Genomic DNA, 23,961 nt, shown 5'->3' on the forward strand with positions numbered 1-23,961 from the left:
GGGCATGAGGGCATTGTTATCCTGAAACAGGAAAGGGCCTTCCCCATACTGTTGCCACAAAGTTGGAAGCACAGAACCGTCTAGAATGTCATTGTATGCTGTAGCGTAAAGATTTCCCTTCACTGGAACTAAGGAGACAAAAAAAAAAACAGCCCCAGACCATTATTCCTCCTCCACCAAACTTTATAGTTGGCACTATTTGGGCAGGTAGCGAACTTTATAGTTGGCACTATTTGGCTGCCATCCGCCAAACCCAGATTTGACTGCCAGATGGTGAAGTGTGATTCATCAGTCCAGAGAAAAAGTTTCCACTGCTCCAGAGTTCGATGGCAGTGAGCTTTACACCAATCCAGCCAACGCTTAGCATTACGCATGGTGATCTTAGGCTTGTGTGCGGCTGCTCGGCCATGGAAACCCATTTCATGGAGCTCCCAATGAACAGATCTTGAGCTGAGGTTGCTTCCAGAGGCCGTTTGGAACTCGGGAGTGAGCGTTGAAACCGAGGACAGACAAATTTTACAAGCTTCAGCACCTGGTGGTCCATTTCTGTGAGCTTGTGTGGCCTACCACTTTACGGCTGAGATGTTGTTGCTCCTAGACGTTTCCACTTCACAATAACAGCACTCACAGTTGACCAGGGCAGCTCTAGCAAGGCAGAAATTTGATGAACTGACTTGTTGGAAAGGTGGCATCCTATGACGATGCCATTTATAAGTCACTGAGCTCTTCAGTAAGGCCATTCTACTGCCAATGTTTGTCTATGGAGATTTCATGGCTGTGTGCTCGATTGTATACACCTGTCAGCAACGGGTCTGGCTGAAATAGCAGAATCCACTAATTTGAAGGGGTGTTCACATATTTTTATATATATAGTGTATAAGGCAACTCCAGGGCAGAGAGCCAGGATGGTGGACATGATTGTCTGGAAGAAGCAATGTGCCAGCTCAACCCAAACAGGACAAAAATGCACAGGAACATCCCAATGGGCATCACAATACAGTGAGCCAGCAGAAGGTCATGTTGGATTCAGGTAGATGTATTGGACTAGCAATGAATCAAAGCTCACTTCTAGATGATAAGGAGGTGACTTAACATACCAATCCTGGAGGCGCAAGTTATACCACAGTGGGGGCAAGTTGTTGAGCAAGGGAGAGGGTGTCAGAGTCCAGGATTTTCTTTTCTTTAATTGGAGCATCCCAGTTGTCTTACAGATCCTCAAAGAGGCTGGTGACTTGGAATGCTTGGTGTTGCCATGGCAAGCAGTCTGTTGCCTTTTTATACATCCAGACAAAGGTATTTGAGTGTATATGATGGGCATATTAGATTTGTTGAAGTACACAAAAATAGTGTTGAGTACAGGTCATAAGTGCGGTACACAAATCTGGAAAAAGTATCTAATTTAAAACGTGTACTTCTACAGGTGATTAAAACACCATTTAATGGTATTGTGGAAGCCATTTGGATTTTGGACACCAAATTGGATTTGGAGTCAAGTCTAGGAGTAATTGCAAGTGTAGGGGCTGAACATATAGAATCCACAGAGTTACAGTTACCTGGAAAACATGACAGTTTTCAGAGTCTGAGATCACTTGCCTTAGAGCCGATTCCGGTAGCCACAACATCATAAAACATGTAACTTCATGCATTTTGTCAGGCAGGCCATACAGCACTGAATTAGAGCACATTTGACTTGGAAAGTTGTCTATTGAACAGATACCAAAGAGTTAACTTCATCATAAATATTCAAAGTTGATATATATGCCGATTGTATCTGTGTGTTTACAGATTTATATTTCCAAAATGCTTTAAGATATTCTAATGCTGTTTTTTTTTCATGTATGTGGGGCAGACAATTTACTATTTGTATTTCACATTTTTGCAATATCAAAGCTTGCAATATTGGGTTACATGAGTTTACGTGGCCCCCTCTCACAACAAATTATTTCCCATTTGTAATTGGCAATGAAACAAAAAAACATTTTCATTATGGCCATTGGCCGCAACCAACATGATGATAAAACATTGATTTTGTAACGATGATTTGAATGAATGAGCAACCCAAAGGTTTACGCAAGTTGTGCATTCTCACTCATTCATTGTGAACGTTAGTGCCTCGTCAGCCTTTCTCTATGCTGCTGTTGTGTCACACAGAAAGGCTTGCTCTTCTCTTCAACAATAACGACTAACGACAAAACTCTAAGCAAAATCAAACATTACCGGATCTACATCCAGTTATTCACTTTAGATTGTTAAAATACAGTTCTTTTTTTGTGCAATATTTTCAGCGCTCCTCAACTTTTCCTGCACTTTTACCGACCTGTCAAATCATCGAGGGGCCGAGGGATGAGGGTTGGAGCAGGTTTGGTTGCGGAGGAAACGGACTATTGTCCCATCGCGATAGGTGCTTTCAGCTAATGCAAAGACTGCCTCCGGACACTTTTATAAAACAAACTTGAATTCTTATCACATGTTCGTTGAGGACTATTGAGGAACGTCTGTAATTACTGTAGAAACAACGGGATGTCTGGAAGGCCACGTGAGTACCGTTTTTTTGTGTTAAAAAAAGGATTTAGTAATGGTTGAATGAGTAGGCTAGACTGGTGCGTAAAAGTCCGCACACGACTCACCTGTCAAATCATCCAGCACATTGTAAAGGCTCTCTCTCATGTGTTGCGTAATTCTCCTGTGATGTTGCAGACAGGTGGATTGTCCATTCTGCTCTACTGTAAATTGTAATCTCGCTGTGTTATACACCATGTTCATGTGTTTTAGAAACTATGAGAGAATGACATACTTACTCACACACCTCCTTGGGTACATTTTTAAATAAGTTAACCACTTTTTTATAGAAAATAAGATGTTTGTACAAGCACACCTGATACGTTTTCTTACTTTCATGAGCAGTTTATGGAGAGGACAGTGTTGACAATAAACCCAGATGTCTTTTGTCCTCTTATGTGAGTCACCCTTCACACACACACAGAGAATGGATCAACAACTTCTAACACTCCTGTGTGTGTGTGTGTGTGTGTGTGTGTGTGTGTGTGTGTGCGCGCGGGGGGGGGGGGGGGGTGTAATCACAGATTGTAGCGAGTTGCTGGACGTCGACCCAGACGAAGAGCTGACAGAGGTGGTGTGTCTGGAGTCAGAACTAAAGGACGGACAGTAAGAAAGAGAGGGGGGGGGGGATGGGGGTGGGGGTGGGGGGGGGGGGGGGGGGGATATATAATTGCTCCTGTAAGTCGCTCTGGAAAAAGAGCTTCTGATAAAATGACACAAAACAAATGTCACACACAATGCATGTGCACGGGTTCTGTTCACAGGTTCTGTTCACAGGTTCTGTTCACAGCATGGTAGCCAGGCACCCAGATAGTGGAGAAGTTGAGCCTTGCGCTTAAGTGCTCTAAGTTGTTGCGGAAATTGACCTACTATGCTGTTTACCATCTACATCATATCGATGAATTACCTTTACACAACTTTCCCCAGGCCTTAATAGCCTATCGCCTAGTTAGGCTATAACACAAAAAAATAACCTATTCAGTTAGAGAGAGGGAAGAGAGGATGGAGATAGAGAAAACATGGGTCAGAAAGCACAGAGAGACAGATCAGTACACGTTGTACACACATTCGTTTGTGTGTGTGTAGGATGATGGAGGTGGAGGTGGGACATCACAATGTTCTGTTGGTACGCAGTGAAGGCATATACAGCGCCATCGGCAACCAGTGTACACACTACGGAGCTCCCTTGAGCAAAGGTGAGGAAGTACAGCCAGTGTGTGTGTGTGTGTCCCTGTGAGTGCATGTTCTCCAAGTCATGTACTGTACACAATGTATTGGCTGTTATAAAAGTGTATTGTGTGTGCATGTGTGTGTGCGCGTGTGCAGGGGTTCTATCAGGGCACAGGGTGCGATGCCCGTGGCACGGTGCCTGCTTCAACATCCAGACAGGAGACCTGGAGGAATACCCTGGCATGGACTGTCTACCCTGTCACACGGTAGGGAGGGAGAAGTGGCAGGGAGGGAGAGGGAGGTAGGAGAGGGGAAGAGAGAAATATAGAAACAGAAACCTTGAGGAATAGCCTGGCATGGACTGTCTACCCTGTCACACGGTAGGGAGGGAGAGGGGAAGGGAGAAATATAGAAAGAGAAACCTTGAGGAATACCCTGGCATGGACTGTCTGCCACAAGGTGGGTCTAACAGACAGACAGACAGGCAGGCAAGAAGACAGGCTTTGATAGACTTTGTTTGATATATTTTTCAGGTGAAAGTCGAAAACAACAAAGTGTATGTGTCCGTAAACAAAAAGGTAATTATCACTTTTAAATATCGCATTGCTTTTATTAAATGGCAGAATATTACAACATGCTGCATTTGCTGTCAAGCTGAAGCTCTCAATTTGGTTTTGATTTACTGTTACTATTGCCTTAACCATGTTATACAGAAACAGTAAGAGCCGAAAAACTATTTGAGTTAGTTATAGATGGATCATAAAGCAGTTCTGAATTCTTTATGTCACTCTATGTCATGTGGTGTTTGTGTGTAGGCAGCGAGACAGACCAAACGAATAAAGAGTATGGGATCCAGAGTAGAAGGTGTCATCCACACCATCCTACTGCTCGGGGGAGGTGAGGACGGGATACTGGGGCTCAGTGTGCGTGTGTGCACAAGTGCCTTGTGTGTATGTGGTTGCTTGCGTGAGTGTGCGTGATGGTGTGCTCTCTCTCTGTAAGCGCAGGGTCTGCGTCGTTAGTGTGTGCGGAAACTCTGAGACAGGAGAACTTCGGAGGCAGAATCATCATGGTAACCAGGGACAACCTTCTGCCCTATGACAAAACACGACTCAGCAAGGTAAATTACCCAAATTCTGTATTTCCAAATTCTGTATCTTCTGCAAAATTCCCAGGTTTTCCAGAAATCCTGTTTGTAGGATTCCAGATTTCCTGCTCATTCCCTTCTTATTCTGGGCTCCCGAGTAGCACTGCGGTCTAAGGCACTGCATCTCAGTGCAAGAGGCGTCACTGTAGTCTCTGGTTTGAATCCAGGCTGCCTCACATCTGGCTGTGATTGGGAGTCCCATAGGGCGGTGCACAATTGGCCCAGCATCGTCTGGGGTAGGCAGTCATTGTAAATAAGAATTTGTTCTTAACTGACATGCCTAGTTAAATAAAACCTTCTGGGCATCAACAGACCAGGATTTCTGAATAACCTGGGAGCATAACCAGAACTCTACAACCCTAGAGCTTACCCTCCCAAATCCTTACCTTATGTTTCTATTCTGGTAGGGGCAAAGGTCATGGGGTCAGAGGGGAGGTCAAGCCCTATAGATCTATAAAAAAAATAGAATAGATGGGTAACTCATTCTGGAGTTTTAAAATGTAAAAAAAAATAATCCTAAAATATGTTATTATTTCTAACCGTCACCTAGTTCGAGTAACACATCATTGTACCCCCCCCAGGTAATGAATGTGGAGGATGACAGCATTTTGCTGAGGAGGATGGAGTTCTTCCATAAACACGACATCGAGGTGTGGCTCCGCAAAGAGGTGGATACAATATAGCTGTATTTATATATTATTACATTAAACATATTATATACATAATACAATATTATACATAGTCCTCATTCTCCTGGCCTTTACTTTCTGTTGCGTTAATTTAGGAAGGATGAGTTTCTTGAACAAATTATTCTCAAGATTCTATTGGAATTCTACTGTTCGAACATATGACCTCAAAGGGTTAATTTAGATAACATGGCTCTCTCTCACTATGTTTTCTCTTTTGTGCTCATTAACCTGTAGTATATCTGCCTGTATTTACAGCATATGAGTGCACTATATTTATGGCCATTGCTTGGTTGTTTGCAAGCTCTCAGAAGCCTTCTCAAGCTCTGTGTTATTGTCATGGCAGGCCATGTCGTTGGACACAGAGAAGAAGAAAGTAACATTTGATGACGGTTCAGTCCAGAGCTACGACCAGCTCCTCATATCCACAGGATGCAGGTGTGTACATACTCACACACACACACACACACACACACACAAACACACACACACACACACACACACACACTAACACGCATGCATGCAGAGAACAGTAACCCCAAAATGGTCACCATTCCACCCACCCCAGAACACAGCAGTAGTTAGAGAATGGGAATAGGAATGTCCATTCTACTTATTCTAATTCTGTGTTCTGATCCATTCTAATTCTGTTGTGTAGAGCGAAGGGTCTGGAGTGTCCAGGTAAAGACCTGGAGAATGTAAAGATGCTGGAGACACCAGAGGATGCAAGGCAGATACATGTTGCCTGCATAGGCTGTCATATTGTGATCGTGGGGACATCCTTCGTTGGTACATTGTCTCATTCAGTCTGAAAATTGACACTTTATGCCCCAACAATAGTAGTGCACTACTTTTGTCCAGACCTCTGTCTTTGTGTGACTCTGGCCAAAAGTAGTGCACTACACTACGAATAGCCCTGATCTGTGTATTTCCCTGGCTGTGTGTTGTGTTTAGGCATGGAGGTGGCATCCTATATGACAGACAAGGCCTCCAGCATCACAGTGATTGGCAGCAGTGAGCTACCCTACCAGAAGACCTTGGGCCCTGAGATTGGCAAGGTCACCATGATGGTGAGAGACAGGAGAGGGCGCTCCGAACCCTCCTTTTATTTAAGCTTCCAATGTATCACTAAGCTGCATTTAAAACTGCTTAGAAGTCATCTTCCTTTCTGCCTCCTCACCCCTCTCACCTCTCATCCCCTCCTTGTGTTGTGTTGACAGATGCTTGCAGAGAAGGATGTGGCGTTTTATATGAATGACAATGTGTCAGAGGTCCGCGGAGAGAACGGAAAGGTACAGTAGAGAGACCTAGCTGTGTCCGTGTCCTGGCAACATGAAGACAATCCCATTATAGTTGTATAGCTGTGTTGGGTTATTCAATGAGAATATAATGTGTTTGTCTCTGTGCAGGTAAAAGAGGTTGTGCTGAAGAGTGGGACAGTCATTCCTGCTGATGTTTTAATAGTTGGCATAGGTATGTACAACACAGGACAATTATTACACTTTAAATTCAGTATACTACACAACCTCATAAAGACCTACTGTTGTATGGCAAATCTGAACTATAAAGACTTTATTTTCTTTGTACATCTCATACTTTCCTCTCTCCATCTCCTTTCTCTCTCTTTTCTGTATCTCCCTCCCTCCAGGTGTGATCCCTAACTCAGAGTTCCTGCAGGGTACTCCCATAGCGATGGACTCTAAGAGCTCAGTCATAGTGGACAAGGTGAGCTCCAATTGGATGGCTGAATAAAGCATGTTGTTGTCCTACTGAATCAAACCAAGGGTTGCTTTGTTTGTTAATAGTAAGAATGTTGACATCTAATTTGTGGCATTTGTTGTAGCTTTATTTGTGGGGGGTTAGGAGTAAATAAAGCTTTACTCTTTTGATGGTATGTAGGTTCTATGTTAGCCTAAAGGCCTGGCTGATAGCAATATTGAGGGACGGTATGCAGCCGGCTATACACTCGTATCTCCCGTGGACCAGTTCGTACAAAAAAAAAATTCTCCATTCAGGCTGTAAAGGCGTCTGTTTCCTCCTGAACTACATTTAATGGCGAGGGAAAATATGCATACTTTCTTTATGAAGCACCATTTTCCACCACCATTCTAGAGTGGCTAATGCTAGTCCCAAATGTTTGTCATGGCTGTTGATTGAAGAGGACCAAGGTGCAGTGTGGTGAGCGTACATATTGTCTTTATTAGAACAGACGCCCAACAAAACAATAAACACTACCAAACAAACTGTGAAGCTAAAGGCTATGTGCCATAAACAAAGTCAACTTCCCACAAAGAAAGGAGGGAAAAAGGGCTACCTAAGTATGGTTCCCAATTAGAGACAAGATAAACAGCTGTCCCTGATTGAGAACCATACCCGGCCAAAACATAGAAATACAAAACCATAGAAAAACAAAACATAGAATGCCCACCCCAAATCACACCCTGACCAAACCAAAGACATTAAAAGGCTCTCTAAGGTCAGGGCGTGACAATGTTGCTTAGCGTGTTCAGCCAATCAGGTTGCTGCAGTCTATTTTTTTCTCCTCTGGTCTGATAGTCAGTGACTAGCATTAGCCTGGTGCTTCATAAAGAAAGTATGCATATTTTCCCCGTTTTTAAAATGAATTAAATTGAGTTAAGGAGGAAACCGACGCCTTTGCAGCCTTAATATAGAAACCGGTCCACAGGAATACGAGTGTATAGCCAGCTTAACACATTCCCTAAGAAAGGTAAGATGAAACAACTCAACATCACCATCTGCCGACCTTTGGGCTAGCTCTATGTAGGCTATATGACAGTGTTTATAGGGAGAATCTCAATTTCATACTCCTCGCGTCCTCTTTCCTTGCCTCCTTCTCAAAACCAGTTGGGGGGACCTCTGGCTTTGAGGTGGTGTGGAGAGAGATTGTGAGGAATATGCAATTGAGATTCTCCCCCAGAGTTTCTTTATAGAGTGCAACTATCAGTGATGTAGTGGAGAAAAACGCTGATCACCATTCACCAGTGTTGGGGAAGCTACTCTGAAAATATAGTTTACTAAACTACACACTGGAACAAGGTAAGCTACACTAAAGCTACCCTCAAGAAGAATATAGTTTACTAAACTACCAATTACTTCACACTGGAACAAGGTAGGCTACACTAAAGCTACCCTCAAAAAGAATATAGGTTTACTTAACTAAGGTTAGTTAGAAAAAGTAGTTCACTACATCCGAACTACTAAATTATCATATCTAAATCTAATGTCATAGACTACAAATTGCAAGAACAGATCACTTTGGAATCAGATGTTAACAGAATGTGTACTTTCGCCTATGAAACATAAAAGTTTCAAATGAGATTAGGGCAGGTCTGATGCTGAAAAATAAATAAATACTTCACCCATATGTCAAAAAGTTATGAATTAGTGAGATTTGAATTTAGTTCAGCTACCACCAAGCTACTACAAAATGTAATTAAATTACTAGTTGAACTATAAGTAGTTCACGACTCCAACATGGCCATTCGGGGTTAGTAAAGTAACGCTCTAGAAGAAAAAGAAACACACACCTATTAAGACGAGGTGCTGGCTAGCGGAGTAGAAAACTTGAAAATAAAAGAGAGCCGCGATTACAGACACCTGTGTCTTTTGACACTATATAAACGAGTCCTCCCGCAGTGTTTGTGATTATAGCCTGATGAAGACAGCTTGGCTGTCGAAACGTTAGTAATTACATTTTTGCATCTGAGCTCCTAGAGTGTGCGGCTCTCTTTTATTTTCTAGTAAAGTAACACTCCCTATACTTTCAATGCATTGTTCTGCAAAAGGTGTTGACATGCGCTTACCCTCCACTACACAACTTGTTACTATACTAAGTGTGTGTGGTTCCTCTCCTCTCCTGCAGTGCATGAGGACCAATGTTCTTGAAGTGTTCTGTGGAGGAGACCTGGCTACCTTCCCCCTGAAAATGGCCAAAGACCAGAGGGTCAATATAGGACACTGGCAGATGGCACAGGCACACGGTAACTCACCCAGGCCAATTTAAACACATGCATAAGGCTTTTACCTTTATTTTTTATTTCTTTATTTAACTAGGCAAGTCAGTTAGGAACAAATTCTTATTTACAATGACGGCCTACCCCGGCCAAACCCAGACGACGCTGGGACAATTGTGCGCCGCCCTATAGGACTCCCAATCACGGCCGGATGTGATTCAGTCTGGACCTTTGCTGTTAAATGGCCTCAATAATATTTCAGATCAAAACATCTAAAAAGCAAACCTTGTTTGTGCAAAGGTCTCTAGGGTTTGACTAATGTGGGTTTTACTGGGCTTTAACTTAAAGTACCAGTCAAAAAAGTTTGGACACACCTACTCATTTAAGGGTTTTTCTTTATTTGTACTATTTTCTACATTGTAGAATAATAGTGGAGACTTCAAAACTATGAAATAACACATATGGAATCATGTAGTAACACATTTACTACATGATTCCATATTTAAACAAATGTTATATTTGAGATTCTTCAAAGTAGCCACCTTTTGTTGCCTTGATCACAGCTTTGCACAATCTTGGCATTCTCTCAACCAGCTTCATGAGTTAGTCATCTGGAATGCATTTCAATGAATAGGTGTGCCTCTTTAAAAGTACATTTGTGCGTTTGAGCCAATCAGTTGTGTTGTGACAAGGTAAGGTTGGTTTACACAAGATAGCCCAATTTGATAAAATACCAAGTCCATATTATGGCAAGAACAGCTCAAATAAGCAAAGTCAAACGACAATCCATCATTACTTTAAGACGTGAAGGTCAGTCAATCTGGAAAATTTCCAGAACTTTGAAAGTTTCTTCAAGTGCAGTCACAAAAACCATCAAGCGCTATGATGAAACTGGCTCTCATGAGGACCACTACAGGAAAGGAAGTCCCAGAGTTACCTCTGCTGCAGAAGATAAGATCATTAGAGTTACCAGCCTCAGATATTGCATCCCAAATAAATGCTTCACAGAGTTCAAGTAACAGACACATCTCAACGTCAACTGGTCAGGGGAGACTGCGTGAATCAGGCCTTCATGATCGAATTGCTGCAAAGAAACCACTACTAAAGGACACAATAAGAAGAAGAGACTTGCTTGGACCAAGAAACACGAGAAATGGACATTAGACCGGTGGAAATCTGTCCTTTGGTCTGATGAGTCCAAATTAGAAATGTTTGGTTCCAATCGCCGTGTATTTGTGATCTCCACGTTTGGTTCCTACCGTGAAGCATGGAGGAGGAGGTGTGATGGTGCGACGGTGCTTTGCTGGTGACTCTGTCAGTGATTTATTTTTAATTCAAGGCACACTTAACCAGCATGGCTACCACATCATTCTGCCTGGATGCACCATCCCATCTGTTTCGCATTTAGTCAGACTATCACTTGTTTTTCAATAGGTCAATGACCAAACACACCTTCAGGCTGTGTGAGGGCAATTTGACCAAAATGAAGAGCTTTATCAGATTACCTGGCCTCTACAATCAACCAACCTCAACCCAACTGAGATGGTTTCGGACAAGTTGGACCGCGGAGTGAATGAAAAGCGGCAAACAAGTGCTCAGTATATGTGGGAACTCCTTCAAGACTTTTGGAAAAGCATTCCAGGTGAAGCTGGTTGAGAGAATACCAAGAATGTGCAAAGCTGTCATCAAGACAAAGGGAATCTAAAATATCTATTTTGATTTGTTTAGCACTTTTTTTGGGTTACTACATGATTCCATATGTGTTATTTCATAGTTTTGATTTCTTCACTATTATTCTACAATGTAGAAAATAGTAAAAATAAAGAAAAATCCTTGAATGAGTAGGTGTGTCCAAACTTTTGACTGGTACTGTATATAGTTGCTATTGATTTTGATGTTGTTGCTGTGTGTGTGGTGTTGTTGTAGGGAGAGTAGCAGCCCTGAACATGCTGAATATACCCACTGAACTCAACTCTGTCCCTTACTACTGGACCGTCCTACTGGGGAAGAACATCAGATACACAGGTAAGCCCATCTACTACACACACCTGAACACACCTGAACACACACTAATCATTTGTGTATATGTGTCCTTTGCAGGCTATGGGGAAGGATACACTGACATCGTGGTAAAAGGGAAAGTGGAGGAACAAAAGTTCCTGGCCTTTTATATCAAGTGAGTCAACAAAAAACGGCATTGTTCAAATGGACGTGTGTGTGAGAATGTGATGTCTGTATGCGTGTCTGTGGCTGTGTGTGTTTGTATGGGTGTGTATACTTTAGCACAAGATGTGTGTGTGTGTGCATGAATGCATGGCAGGGTTTCCATTAGTTTGTAATTGGTGGCCTTTGGCCTATGCTACTGTTGATTGCAAAGACGGAGGCTGTTTAGATTGAAGTAGAACAACAGTTAGAGAGCCTATAGTGGAAAGCCTACAAGGCAGAGCTCCAGACTGCAACCATTTAGTCACATTTTGCGACCTTTTGACTTGGCTGTGCAAGTAAAAAAATGTATTGGTCGCATCGGTGCGAGCTGCACATTCCTTCACATCACTCAAAACATACTATTTTTTAGGAGGCTAAAACCATGATTTGGTCAAACAGTAAAGTACAATATCCTCACTATTCCTGTAACGAAAGTGTCTGCCTGCCTGTAAGATTAATACATGGCTCATAGCTGTGGGTATTATCTGTAGAGATAGTGATCTAGTAGTTGGGTTTTGTTTCTACATTAAATGTCCCGTTTGATTAATACATTGCTCATAGCTGTGGGTATTATCTGTAGAGATAGTGATCTAGTAGTTGGGTTTTGTTTCTGCATTAAATGTCATGTTAGATTAATACATGGCTCCTAGCTGTGGGTATTATCTGTAGTGTTACTGAGCTAATGTGTTTTGAGTTTCCACTTACTCAGGTGCTGAATTATTAGTTTAAATTAGCCTATGATATTAGAGCACGTAAAGATGCAGGCAAATTCATCTCTGTTGAACAAGAAAATGCAGGCCACTGTGCAACTCACTATTCAGGTAGGATGCCATTTTTGAACTTCAATGTATTATTATTTTCGTATTTATAATAATTTGTTTAATCATTATTATTATTATTATTATTATTATTATTATTATTATTATTATTATTATTATAATTGTTATTATTGTAGGCCTATTTATTAATCTAAACCAGTTATTTAAAAATGTTAAACATATTTTGTTTCAGTCTGAATTAAATTAAGTTCGATCTGTCTTTTTAATTGTGTATTCTTTCATTTAAGATAGGTTATAAGTAGGCATGTTGTAAAATAAATATCATTAGCCTATTGCTGTTATTTTTGGGGTACGGTAGGCACAAGTGTTTCTTGGTAATTGCTGCAAATTAGCCTGTTAAACTTTTGTTAAGGTTTAAACCAGTTCGGTTGAGCTATTTTCCTTGGCCAAATTAATGTTTGTGTTTGCCGCAATATAATATCCTTCTCGTATTTGTCCTATAGACAACGGCTTGACTTACTTTTGATATTACCTTAATACATTTTAGAAACCTTTGCAAAGTTTTGGTGTGGTGCGGCATTTAGCCTAGAGTCGTGGCCAAAAGTTTTGAGAATGACAAATATAAATTTTCACAGTCTGCTGCTTCAGTTTGTATGATGGCAATTTGCATATACTCCAGAATGTTGTGAAGAGTGATCAGATGAATTGCAAAGTCCCTCTTTGCCATGCAAATGAACTGAATCCCCCAAAAACATTTCCACTGCATTTCAGCCCTGCCACAAAAGGACCAGCTGACATCATGTCAGTGATTCTCTCGTTAACACAGGTGTGAGTGTTGACGAGGACAATGCTGGAGATCACTCTGTCATGCTGATTTGGTTCGAATAACAGACTGGAAGCTTCAGAAGGAGGGTGGTGCTTGGAATCATTGTTCTTCCTCTGTCAACCATGGTTACCTGCAAGGAAACACATGCCGTCATCATTGCTTTGCACAAAAAAGGCTTTACAGGCAAGGATATTGCTGCCAGTAAGATTGCACCTAAATCAACAATTTATCTGATCATCAAGAACTTAAAGGAGAGCGGTTCAATTGTTGTGAAGGCGGCTTCAGGGCGCCCAAGAAAGTCCTGCAAGCGCCAGGACCGTCTCCTAAAGTTGATTCAGCTGCGGGATTGGGGCGCCACCAGTACAGAGCTTGCTCAGGAATGGTAGCAGGCAGGTGTGAGTGCATCTGCACGCATAGTGAGGCAAAGACTTTTGGAGGATGGCCTAGTGTCAAGAAGGGCAGCAAAGAAGCCACTACAGAGATTGGACTGCTGAAGACATTTTCTCTGTTGAATCCCCTTTCCGATTGTTCCGAGAGCAACTCTTCCAACCATCCAGGAACAGTTTGGTGACGAACAATGCCTTTTCCAGCATGATGGAGCACCTTGCTATAAGGCAAAACATCAATATTTTTTCTCAATTCCCATTGAGAACTTGTAGTCAATCCTCAAGAGGTAAACAAAACCCCACAAATTCTGACAAACTCCAAGCATTGATTATGCAGGAATGGGCTGCCATCAGTCAGGATGTGGCCCAGAAGTTAATTGACAGCATGCCAGGGCAGATTACAGAGGTCTTGAAAAAGAAGGGTCAACACTGCAAATATTGCCTCTTTGCATCAACTTCATGTAATTGTCAATAAAAGCCTTTGACACTTATGAAATGCTTGTAATTATACTTCAGTATTCCATAGTAACATCTGACAAAAATATCTAAAGACACTGAGGCAGAAGACTTTGTGAAAATTAATATTTGTGTCATTCTCAAAACGTTTGGCCATGACTGTACTATACTGCAGGCCTATGACATGAAGGTAGTGCGCTCTGACACAGCAACTGGCTCCGCTCCGTCAATTGAACTTGAGGTGAGGAAGAATGTTTTAGGCCTACCAGAGTTACTCAAACAAACTAACAATATAATGCTTATCTTTATAAAAAAATATTCTGATTACAATTTTGGGAATTAGCTTCCTTCTGTATACTTATATCTGTATAGTAGACGCAGTAGCCTGACAAGTATAAATAAATTAAATCATTGTTTTAGGAAAGTAAAAACCAATTAAATGATAGGCTATAAAGTTATGCATATTCTTTACCTTTATTTAACAAGGCAGGTCAGTTAAGAACAAATTCTTATTTATAATGACAGCCTACCCCAGCCAAACCCAGATATTTCTGGGCCAATTGTGCACTGCCCTATGGGACTCCCAAGGACTGCCAGGTGTGATACACCCTGGAGTCGAACCAGAGACGCCTCTTGCACTGAGATGCAGTGCCTACGCCACTCGGGAGCCCCAAATGCATATGCTACACATCGAAACACAAGGAATAGTGTTTTTGTAATATATTATATAGTCTGTGAGGACATGTAAATGTGGCTCATTTATCCATTAATGGCACTGGCTGCGTGGCCTTATATGTTAAGCACCCACTGCATATGGATGACCGGGTACATTTCTCTATTGTCCGATAAATTAAAATCTTCCCCTGGTCACTTGTCTGGCGCAAAATTTTCCAGAAAACCTGGTGCATGTATGTATTGTGGCAAACCTCTTCAAGGTTATGAGCGTTTGTCACAAATTAAGTGGGAATCGTCCACCAAATCACCCCAGAATGAGAGTTCTTTCGAACAGGACACCTGTGTGTTTGTTTCTCCGTCCTGGTCCACCCAAGCCGTAGGCAAGGTCAAGGATAGCAGGGTTCGGTACACGAATCGGGTTCTCAGTAGGTCCAGGACCAAACGTCAACAGGTAAGTCCAAAACAGTCCAGCTCATACACGGTAAATCCAGCCAATCTCTATTGTCTCTTTCTCTATGGTTCATAGATCCTTCCAGCCCTCTCTCTCTCTTCCTGGTTTTTCTTGACCGTTTATCTGTGGGTCGGCTCCACCTTCTGAGGGTTCCCCTTGCTTCTGGGACTTGTAGTTTTGGCAGTCAGTCATTTTGTGATCTGTAGTTCTGATCTGGGTGGCCATTTTAGTGATCGGGCAGAGCCCGTTTAATAGTTCTGCTCTCACATATCTGCCATTTATCACTCGACCCCCTTCTTTTCCACACATCTCCCCCCCTAGATCCGACCCCCTAGGTCGGGCTACCGCAGCAAAATATGCATGCATGCGGGATAACCCATCCACATTTCCCATTTCCTTCCCTGCTCTGTGTTTTAAGTCAAAGTTAAACAGTTGGAGACTCCAAAACCACTGCATCACCCGAGCGTTCTTCTCTTTAGCCCTATGCATCCAGGTGAGTGGGGCATGGTCACTGATGAGGGTGAAGTGGTGCCCCAGCAGGTAGTATTTCAGGCTTTCTAGAGCCCACTTTACTGCCAACGCCTCTTTCTCAACGACTGAGTAGTTGGTTTCCCGTGATTCCAGCTCCCTGCTTAAAAACAGGATGGGGTGTTCCACCCCTTCTACCTCTTGGGATAGCACTGCTCCCAAGCCAACCTCTGAGGCATCCGTCTGAACCACAAACTCTTTCTCAAAGTCTGGTACCACCAGCACAGGATTACAGCAGAGAGTCTCCTGTAATGTCCTAAATGCTTTTGTGGCCCTTTCATCCCATTTGACCATGTTTGGCCCTCTGGCTCTAGTCATGTCGGTGAGTGGGGCGGCCACTGTGGCATAACTTGTGATGAACTTCCGGTAGTAACTGGTCAGCCCTAGGAAGGCTCGAACCTGCTTCTTATTTACTGGTTTCGGCCATTCTCTAAATGCCTCCACCTTCTTACGTTGTGGTTTGATTAATCCTCTTCCCACAGTGTATCCCAGATACTCTGTTTCCTCTAACCCCACATAACACTTGGCAGGGTTCGCGTGATCCCTGCCTTTCTAAGGGCGTCTAACACTGCCTGTACCCGGGGTAAGTGGGATTCCCAATCTGGGCTGTAGATCCCTAAATAGTCATCTAAATAAGCTGTGGCATATGCTTGGTGCGGTTTTAAGACCTTGTTCATGAGCTGTTGAAAGGTGGCTGGGGCCCCGTGTAAGCCGAATGGCATGACGGTGTATTGAAACAAACCGCCAGGGGTTGCAAAGGCGGTCTTTTCTTTTGCCCTTGGGGTCAGAGGAATTTGCCAGTACCCTTTTGTCAGGTCCAGGGTCGTAATGTACCGAGCTTTACCAATTTTCTCCAGTAGTTCGTCTACATGGGGTAGGCATCAAACTTGGAGATTTCATTTACCTTCCAAAGGTCGTTACAGAACTACAAAGACCCATCGGGCTTGGAGACCATCACAATTGGGCTAGACCACTCACTATGTGACTCCTCGATCACTCCAGCTGTCAAAATTTTCTCTGTCTCTGCTCTAATCGCGGCCTGTCGAGCCTCGGGTACCCGATATGCTCATGCTCACTTTTCTCCCTGGTAGGGAAACGATATCATGAGCCGCAACCTCAGTTCGGCCGGGTACCTCTGAAAACACATCTCTGTTTTTCTGGATCAGGGTCTTTACTTCCTGTATTGGTGCTGGGGACAGAGTAGGTAAAAATGTACTTCAGCTGTCTCCTGAGTGTGTGTGGGGTATGTGACCATTAGTGTTTCTCTCTCTCTCCATGCTTTTAACAGGTTTATGTGATAGATCTGTTCCTGGGGCCGTCGACCTGGCTATCGGATCCAATAATTAACTTCCCCTATTCTCTCCAGTACTTCATATGGTCCTTTCCATGTGGGTAGTAGTTTGCACTCTACCGTGGGGATCAGCACTAACACCTTATCTCCCGGTTGAAATTCCCTCAGGGTAGCCTGCCGGTTATAAGTGTGCCGCTGGTGCTCTTGTGCTTGTCTCGTGCTCGCTGACGATGGGCATGACTGTGGCTATCCTGTCTTGCATTGCCGTGACATGCTCTATGACACTAGTATACGGGTGGATTGGTGCTCCCAGGTTTTCCGGGCGATGTCTAATATTCCCCGGGAGTGCCTCCCAAGTACCAGCTCAAAGGGAGAAAACCCCAGCAAGGCTTGAGGAACCTCTCTAATGGCAAACATCAGATACGGCAACATGCAATCCCAGTTTTCCCATCCTTATCGATGACCTTCCTGAGCATTGACTTCAGGGTCCTGTTGAATCTCTCAACCAGTCCGTCTGAGGATGGTAAACCAATGTCCTCAACTTTTTCAACTACCACAATTTACAAAGGTCCGGGACATAAAGGGGGTCCCCTGGTCAGTAAGTATCTCCTTTGGAACTCCTACCCTGGTGAACAAGAGCACTAATTCCTTGGCAATATTTTTGGAAGCCATCGTCAATGGGAATGGCTTCTGGGTAGAGAGTGGCATAATCTAGAATGACCAGAATGTATTGGTGCCCTCTGGCGGATTTGGGTAGTGGGCCCACTATATCCATCGCTATCCTCTCAAATGGCGTTTAGATTATGGGGAGTGGCACTAACGGGCTTCTAACAGCTGGTCGGGGAGCTGTTATCTGGCACTCCGGGCCTTCTCCACAATGCCGAGCCACTTCAGCCTGAATTCCTGACCAGTAAAACCTCCTTACAATCCGGTCTCGGGTTTTAGCGATACCAAGGTGTCCACCCAGAATGTGCCCATGAGCTAGATCCAGAACTGTCCTCCGGTACCGGGTGGGGACCAACAACTGTTCACCCATATCAACCCCTATTTTTGAGACTCTGTACACCAAACCCTTTTTCATAATGAAGTGGGGAAAACTATTAGGCATCATCCCATCATTTATGGGAGTACCATCTACGACCTGCACGTCTGCTCTGGCTTGCTGCAGGGTTGGATCCTGGTTTTGGGCCGTCCCGAAATTAGTCAAGGACCCTGCCAGGTCTGCTGGTTCTAGATCGTCATCCTCTGGTTTCAGATAAACCCCAGCCCCACTAGTACCGGGCTGTTCGTTATCAACGAGGTTTGCCACTTCATCCTCATCCTCCCCTACTAGCACCTGTGAGGTTGGCCCCTGGGAGACCTCTTTTCTTGGCTTTGGTTGAAGACCCCATGCTTCTTCCTGCTTGGTCAGGGTTGATGGCTTCTCAAATATGCCATTCTTTTGGCCTAACTTCGCAAAGTTAGAAAAGTATCTACCCAATATTACATCATATGGCATCTTTGGGACCATGCCGATCTCATAATCCAGCAGACCGTCCTCTGTTTGTGTGCTCACTAAGGCTGTGGGGTACAGACGGGTATCCCCATGAATGCATGTAACACTGATATCCTGACTTGTATCCAGTTTATGAGTTGGCACTAGGTTTGCAACGACCAGGGTTAGCATACTGCCGGAATCCAGCAGTGCTTCAACTTCTTTCCCTTCAACCTTCACCCTGCACATATGTTTGTTTCTTGATCTTTCAAGTAGAGTGGTTACAACAGGACATGCATACCATATATCATCTTCTTTTTCACCGAAGTTACATTGCTTCTTTAATAGGGCAGTAGGCTGCAATATGTCCTGGTCGATTACAATTGTAACAGATAATAGGGGTTCGGGGGGGGGGGAGACCTCCCGGTTTCCGTTTTTTTCCTTAGTTTCTCGGCCCGATTCTGATTTTTTCCTCATGGCCCCACGCTGCTCTCTTCCCCCTCCACCTGTTGGGACAGTCTTACGCTGTCCACTGGTTCGCCCAGGCCTGGGGAATGGGAATCTTTCATCCTGTGCTTACTCAGCTGTTCCTGCCGTACAATACCGTTCAACCAGGCCCACGAGATGGTCGGCGGGAAGTACCTCGTTCTGGCCAACCAGTCGTCGCACTTCTTGGGGTAGACCTCGCTGAAACTGGTTGAGTACGATGGTCTCGACAATCTCTGCGGAGGAACGGGCCTCCGGTCGCAACCATTTCCGTGCCAGGTGAATCAAGTCGAACATCTGTGTTCGGGGAGGTTGTCCAGGTCGGTAGGACCACTGGTGGAAGCGGTGTGCCCTCACGGTATCGGTCACTCCCAGTCTAGTCAGAATCTCTCCCTTTAGTTTATCATAATCCTGTGCATCTTTCAACTCCAGGTCGAAATACGCTTTTTGAGCGTCCCCGGCCAGGTATGGTGCCAGAAGCCCTGCCCGTTCTTCTTTAGGCCACTTCTCCCTCTCTGCAGTCCTTTCGAAGGTGGTAAGATATGCTTCCACATCATCCTGTGCTGTCATTTTTTGAAGAAAATGATTGGCCTGCCTCTGGGTATTTGCAGCTGGTAATTGAGCTCCAATTTGGCCCGCTAGCCCCTTTAGGCCTTCTCTTAACTCCTGGGTGTTTCTCTCTTGCTCTTCTCTGAGCAGCTGGTTGGTCCGGTGCTGGACCTGTAACATGTCCTGGTACATTCGCATTGCATCCTGATGAGCTATTTGTTGAGCTCTAGTTGCCTCTTGTTGGGTGGCCGCCGCTTGTAACAGGGCCTGTATGGCTCCCTCCATACTAATTTTCCTGAGAAACTGTCCTAACCAAACAAACCACAAAAAAAACTGACTCCCCTTTGGAGTGCTAACTGAACATAATTTTTTTCCTACCTAACCAGCGGTATGGTTAGTCCATTACCCGTATTCTCCACCACATGTGGCAAACCTCTTCAAGGTTATGAGCGTTTGTCACAAATTAAGTGGGAAACTGTCACCAAATCACCCCAGAATGAGAGTTATTTCAAACAGGACAGTACCTGTGTGTTTGTTTCTCCGTCCTGGTCCACCCAGGCCGTAGGCAACGTCAGGGTTCGGTACACAAATCGGGTTCTCGGTAGGTCCAGGTCCAAACGCCAACAGGTAAGCCCAAACAGTCCAGCTCATACACGGTAAATCCAGCCAATCTCTATTGTCTCTTTCTCTTTGGTTCATAGATCCTTCCAGCCCTCTCTCTCTCTCTTCCTGGTTTTTCTGGACCCTTTATCTGTGGGTCGGCTACACCTTCTGAGGGTTCCCCTTGCTTCTGGGACTTGTAGTTTTGGCAGTCGGCCATTTTGCGATATGTAGTTCTGATTGGGGTGGCCATTTTAGTGATCGGGCAGAGCCCGTTTATTAGTTCTGCTCTCACATATCTGCCATTTATCACTCGACCCCCTTCTTTGCCACAGTATGAATACTATTCTTCTCCCCACTATTTTTCTCCCCGCAGGGATGATGAGGTAATAGCAGCAGCCAGTCTGAACTATGACCCAGCTGTTTCTGCTGTGGCCGAGAGGTTCGCTACAGGAAACACCATCACTAAGAAAGAGGCTGAGTACGTGGCTACCCACATCCCTCTCTCTCACTGTAAACTCATTATTTTATTTTCTCCAGGCAGACAGACAGACACAAGCACACACGGACACACACTGTAATACAGTGCCTTCAGAAAGTATTCACACCCCTTGACTTTTTCCACGTTTTGTTGTGTTACAGCCTGAATTTTAAATGGTTTACATTGACAGTTTGTATCACACAATACCCCATAATGTCATAGTGGAATTATGTTTTTAGAAATCAAATAAAAATGTGTTTAAAAAGTCACATAAATTGCATGGACTCACTCTGTGTGCAATATTAGTGTTTAACATGATTTTTGAATGAGTACCTCATCTCTGTACCTCACACATACAATTATCTGTAAGGTCCCTCAGTCAAGCAGTGAATTTCAAACACAGATTCAACCACAAAGGCCAGGGAGGTTTTCCAATGCCTCACAAAGATGAGCACCTATTGGTAGATGGGTAAAAGTTTTTTTTTAAAGCAGATGTTGAATATCCTTTTGAACATGTGAAGTTATTCATTACACTTTGGATGGTGTATCAATACACCCAGTCACTACAAAGACACAGGCGTCCTTCCTAACCCAGTTGCCGGAGAGGAATGGCTGTGAAAGGAGCAAACTCAGGAAGGACCAACAACATTGGAGTTACTCCACAATACTAACCTAATTGACAGAGTGAAAAGAAGGAGGCCTGTACAGAATACAAATCCCCCAAAAAATGCATCCTGTTTGCAAAAAGGCACAAAAGTAAAGTAAAACTGCAAAAAATGAAATTAACTTTATGTCCTGAATACAAAGCATTATGTTATGGGCAAATCCAACACAACCCATCATTGAGTACCACTCTTCATATTTTCAAGCATAGTAATGGCTGCATCATGTTATAGTTATGCTTGTCATCCACAAGGACTAGAGAGTTTATTTCAATTTTTTATAAATAGCTCAGGCAAAATCCTATTGGAAAACCTGTTTCAGTCTGCTTTCCAAGAGACATTGGGAAACATCTTTCAGCAGGACACTAACCTAAAACACAAGGCCAAATATTCCCTGGACTTGCTTACCAAGATGAAAAGGAATGTTCCTGAGGGGCTTAGTTACAGTTTTGACTTAAATCAGCTAGAAAATCTATGGCAAGACTTGAAAATGGCTGTCTAGCAATGATCAACAACCAACGTGACAGAGCTTGAATTTTTTTTTTTATAATAAATGTGCAAAAATTGTACAATCCAGATGTACAACGCTTTTTGAGACTCGCCCAGAAAGACTAAGCAAAGGTTAAGACTAAGCAAAGGTTATTCTAACATGTATTGACTCAGGGGGTTGAATACGTACTGTATCTAATTAAGAGTTTTTTTTAAATAAATGTTTTACAAATGTTTTTTTTTTTATCCACTTTGACATTACAGAGTATTTTGTATAGATTATTGAGAAAAAATTGACAACTATATACATTTTAATCCCAATTTGTAACACAAAATGTGGAAAAAGTCAAGGGATGTGAATACTTTTTGAAGGCAATGTATCTCTTTCCCTTCTCTTCCTCACAGATCAGATGACCTGAGGTGGCTGAAGCTGAAACTGTCCTGATCATCCCTCCTTCCACTCATCCGTCTCAACATCACTTCATCTCCGACACACAAACACAGAATGTCCCCCCTCTGTCCATCTCTCCCTCCCTCCTCCTCCTCAGGCATCTCTCCTCATCCCCTCTCTCTTCCCCTTCTTCTGAAGAACAAGTCGTCTGGCTGGAGGCTCGACAGACACAGAAGAGACCTATCAGAAGAGGACGACGTGACATTTCTGAGTTATAACCAGTAGTGTAGTGGAGGGTAATCGCATGTAAACGCCGTATTTGCACTTTTTTTCATTTTGTGCGAGCGTTTTCTCACCTTTTGCAGAAAAATGCATAGAAAGTGCACGGGGCGTTACTTTACCCACTGATAACGGCGATCAGCACCTATTTTACCACGACATCACTTGTTATGACATCAGCCATATAGCAGGACAACACTCAACAGTTTGTCTGTTCTGTTCTTAGCCAGTTTGTTTAGAGGTGGGGGGAGACAGAACAAACAGTGATACCTCAGATAAACAGATTTTGTGGGTTTCATTTTTCATTTACAAGGATGAGTTTTATATGTTCTCCGTTTTGGGGAAACTACATGGTCATGGTGTCGCCAATGCCCACATGTTGATGTAGACATTTCTTACTTCACATTCTGAAAATGGAGAAGAAGAGATGACAGAAAGGTAGCCGTGTGTGTTCTACTGTAGATATGGTAGTCATGGTAGCTACCCACTGGGCACACACTAGTTGAATCAATGCTGGTCAAAATGAGATGAAAGTAGTCCTGGTTGATGATTTTTTTCAAATCCAATGTATTTTCCACGTTGATTCCACGTCACAATACGTTGACCAATTACGTTGAAACAACGTTGATTCAACCAGTGTGTGCTCAGTGGGTAGTGTTCTACTGTTGACACGATAGCAACATGATGACATGCCAGGTTGGAAGTCATGGTAGCTGGTGTTCTACTGTCAACATGTCAACCAGTGGTGGTGGCATAGTCTGAGTTTACACTTACTTTGAGTTCCATGGAAGGGGTTGCTAGGTAGGACGTTGCCGGGGTCACGGGCAGTGGAAAAACACAGGTGACCTTAATGGCCGCTGTGGCTATGTGGATGGACCAATCAGAACGCTGTTTGGGGGATTAGAGGGACAGAAGGCCAGGGCCGAGGTCTTTGAGGCAGGGATGCTGAATTAGGCAACCTGAACAAAACAGGCTGGAGAGAGAATAATAGACATGGACAAACACAACACAAAAAGATAACACCAAAATGCTTTCAAAAGAACTGCTGTGCTTCTCTCTCACCCATCTCTCTTTCTATCTCTTACAAACTCCCTCTCACCACACTGGGCACACTAGGTCGTTTCAACGTTGATAATTGGGTAATATTTGGTTGAGATGTTGATCAATGAGTTTACAATCTATATTTGTTGAATTTCCAATGTGTTATCACTATGCTTTCAACCATCTAAAAGCACAACCTAATTCCAAGTTTTTGTTTATTTATAAAACAGATGAATGAATGTGTTATCATTGTTCTTCATCTAATATCTGAACCACATGACATGGGCCTGGTTTCCCGATAGCAATGGAATTTAGGCGTATGAGTGTTTTAATGATGCATTGTTCCAACAACGTCCCGAACATGCATTTCCCAAAA

At 43.4% G+C, this 23,961-nt stretch overlaps 1 protein-coding gene across 2 annotated transcripts; it reads left to right on the forward strand.

The window, feature by feature from the left end:
* The first annotated feature begins 1,544 nt into the window (after positions 1-1,544).
* LOC110501653 (apoptosis-inducing factor 3) lies at positions 1,545-23,961 on the forward strand. Of its 2 annotated transcripts, XM_036950260.1 has the most exons (19): positions 1,548-2,536; positions 3,084-3,165; positions 3,646-3,755; positions 3,886-3,995; positions 4,263-4,307; positions 4,545-4,626; positions 4,737-4,849; positions 5,458-5,544; positions 5,909-6,000; positions 6,221-6,351; positions 6,517-6,632; positions 6,783-6,854; positions 6,972-7,035; positions 7,211-7,287; positions 9,446-9,563; positions 11,463-11,561; positions 11,637-11,712; positions 20,619-20,723; positions 22,280-23,961. In XM_036950260.1, exons 1-19 carry the CDS (start codon positions 2,521-2,523, stop codon positions 22,317-22,319), a joined length of 1,635 nt encoding a protein of 544 aa, XP_036806155.1. In that variant the 5' UTR covers positions 1,548-2,520; the 3' UTR covers positions 22,320-23,961. The 2 variants fall into 2 exon arrangements, with proteins under 2 accessions (XP_036806157.1, XP_036806155.1); XM_036950262.1 differs by lacking the exon at positions 20,619-20,723 and having other exon boundaries at positions 1,545-2,536.

Source organism: Oncorhynchus mykiss, chromosome 2 (assembly GCF_013265735.2).
Source record: "Oncorhynchus mykiss isolate Arlee chromosome 2, USDA_OmykA_1.1, whole genome shotgun sequence".
Taxonomy (NCBI): Eukaryota; Metazoa; Chordata; class Actinopteri; order Salmoniformes; family Salmonidae; genus Oncorhynchus; species Oncorhynchus mykiss.

Bases quoted from the DNA above. Each gene is read 5' to 3' on its own strand.
- LOC110501653 (XM_036950260.1), top strand. The intron at 6,633-6,782 runs GTGAGAGACAGG...TTGTGTTGACAG, and splicing joins TTGGCAAGGTCACCATGATG to ATGCTTGCAGAGAAGGATGT. The intron at 6,855-6,971 runs GTACAGTAGAGA...GTCTCTGTGCAG, and splicing joins TCCGCGGAGAGAACGGAAAG to GTAAAAGAGGTTGTGCTGAA.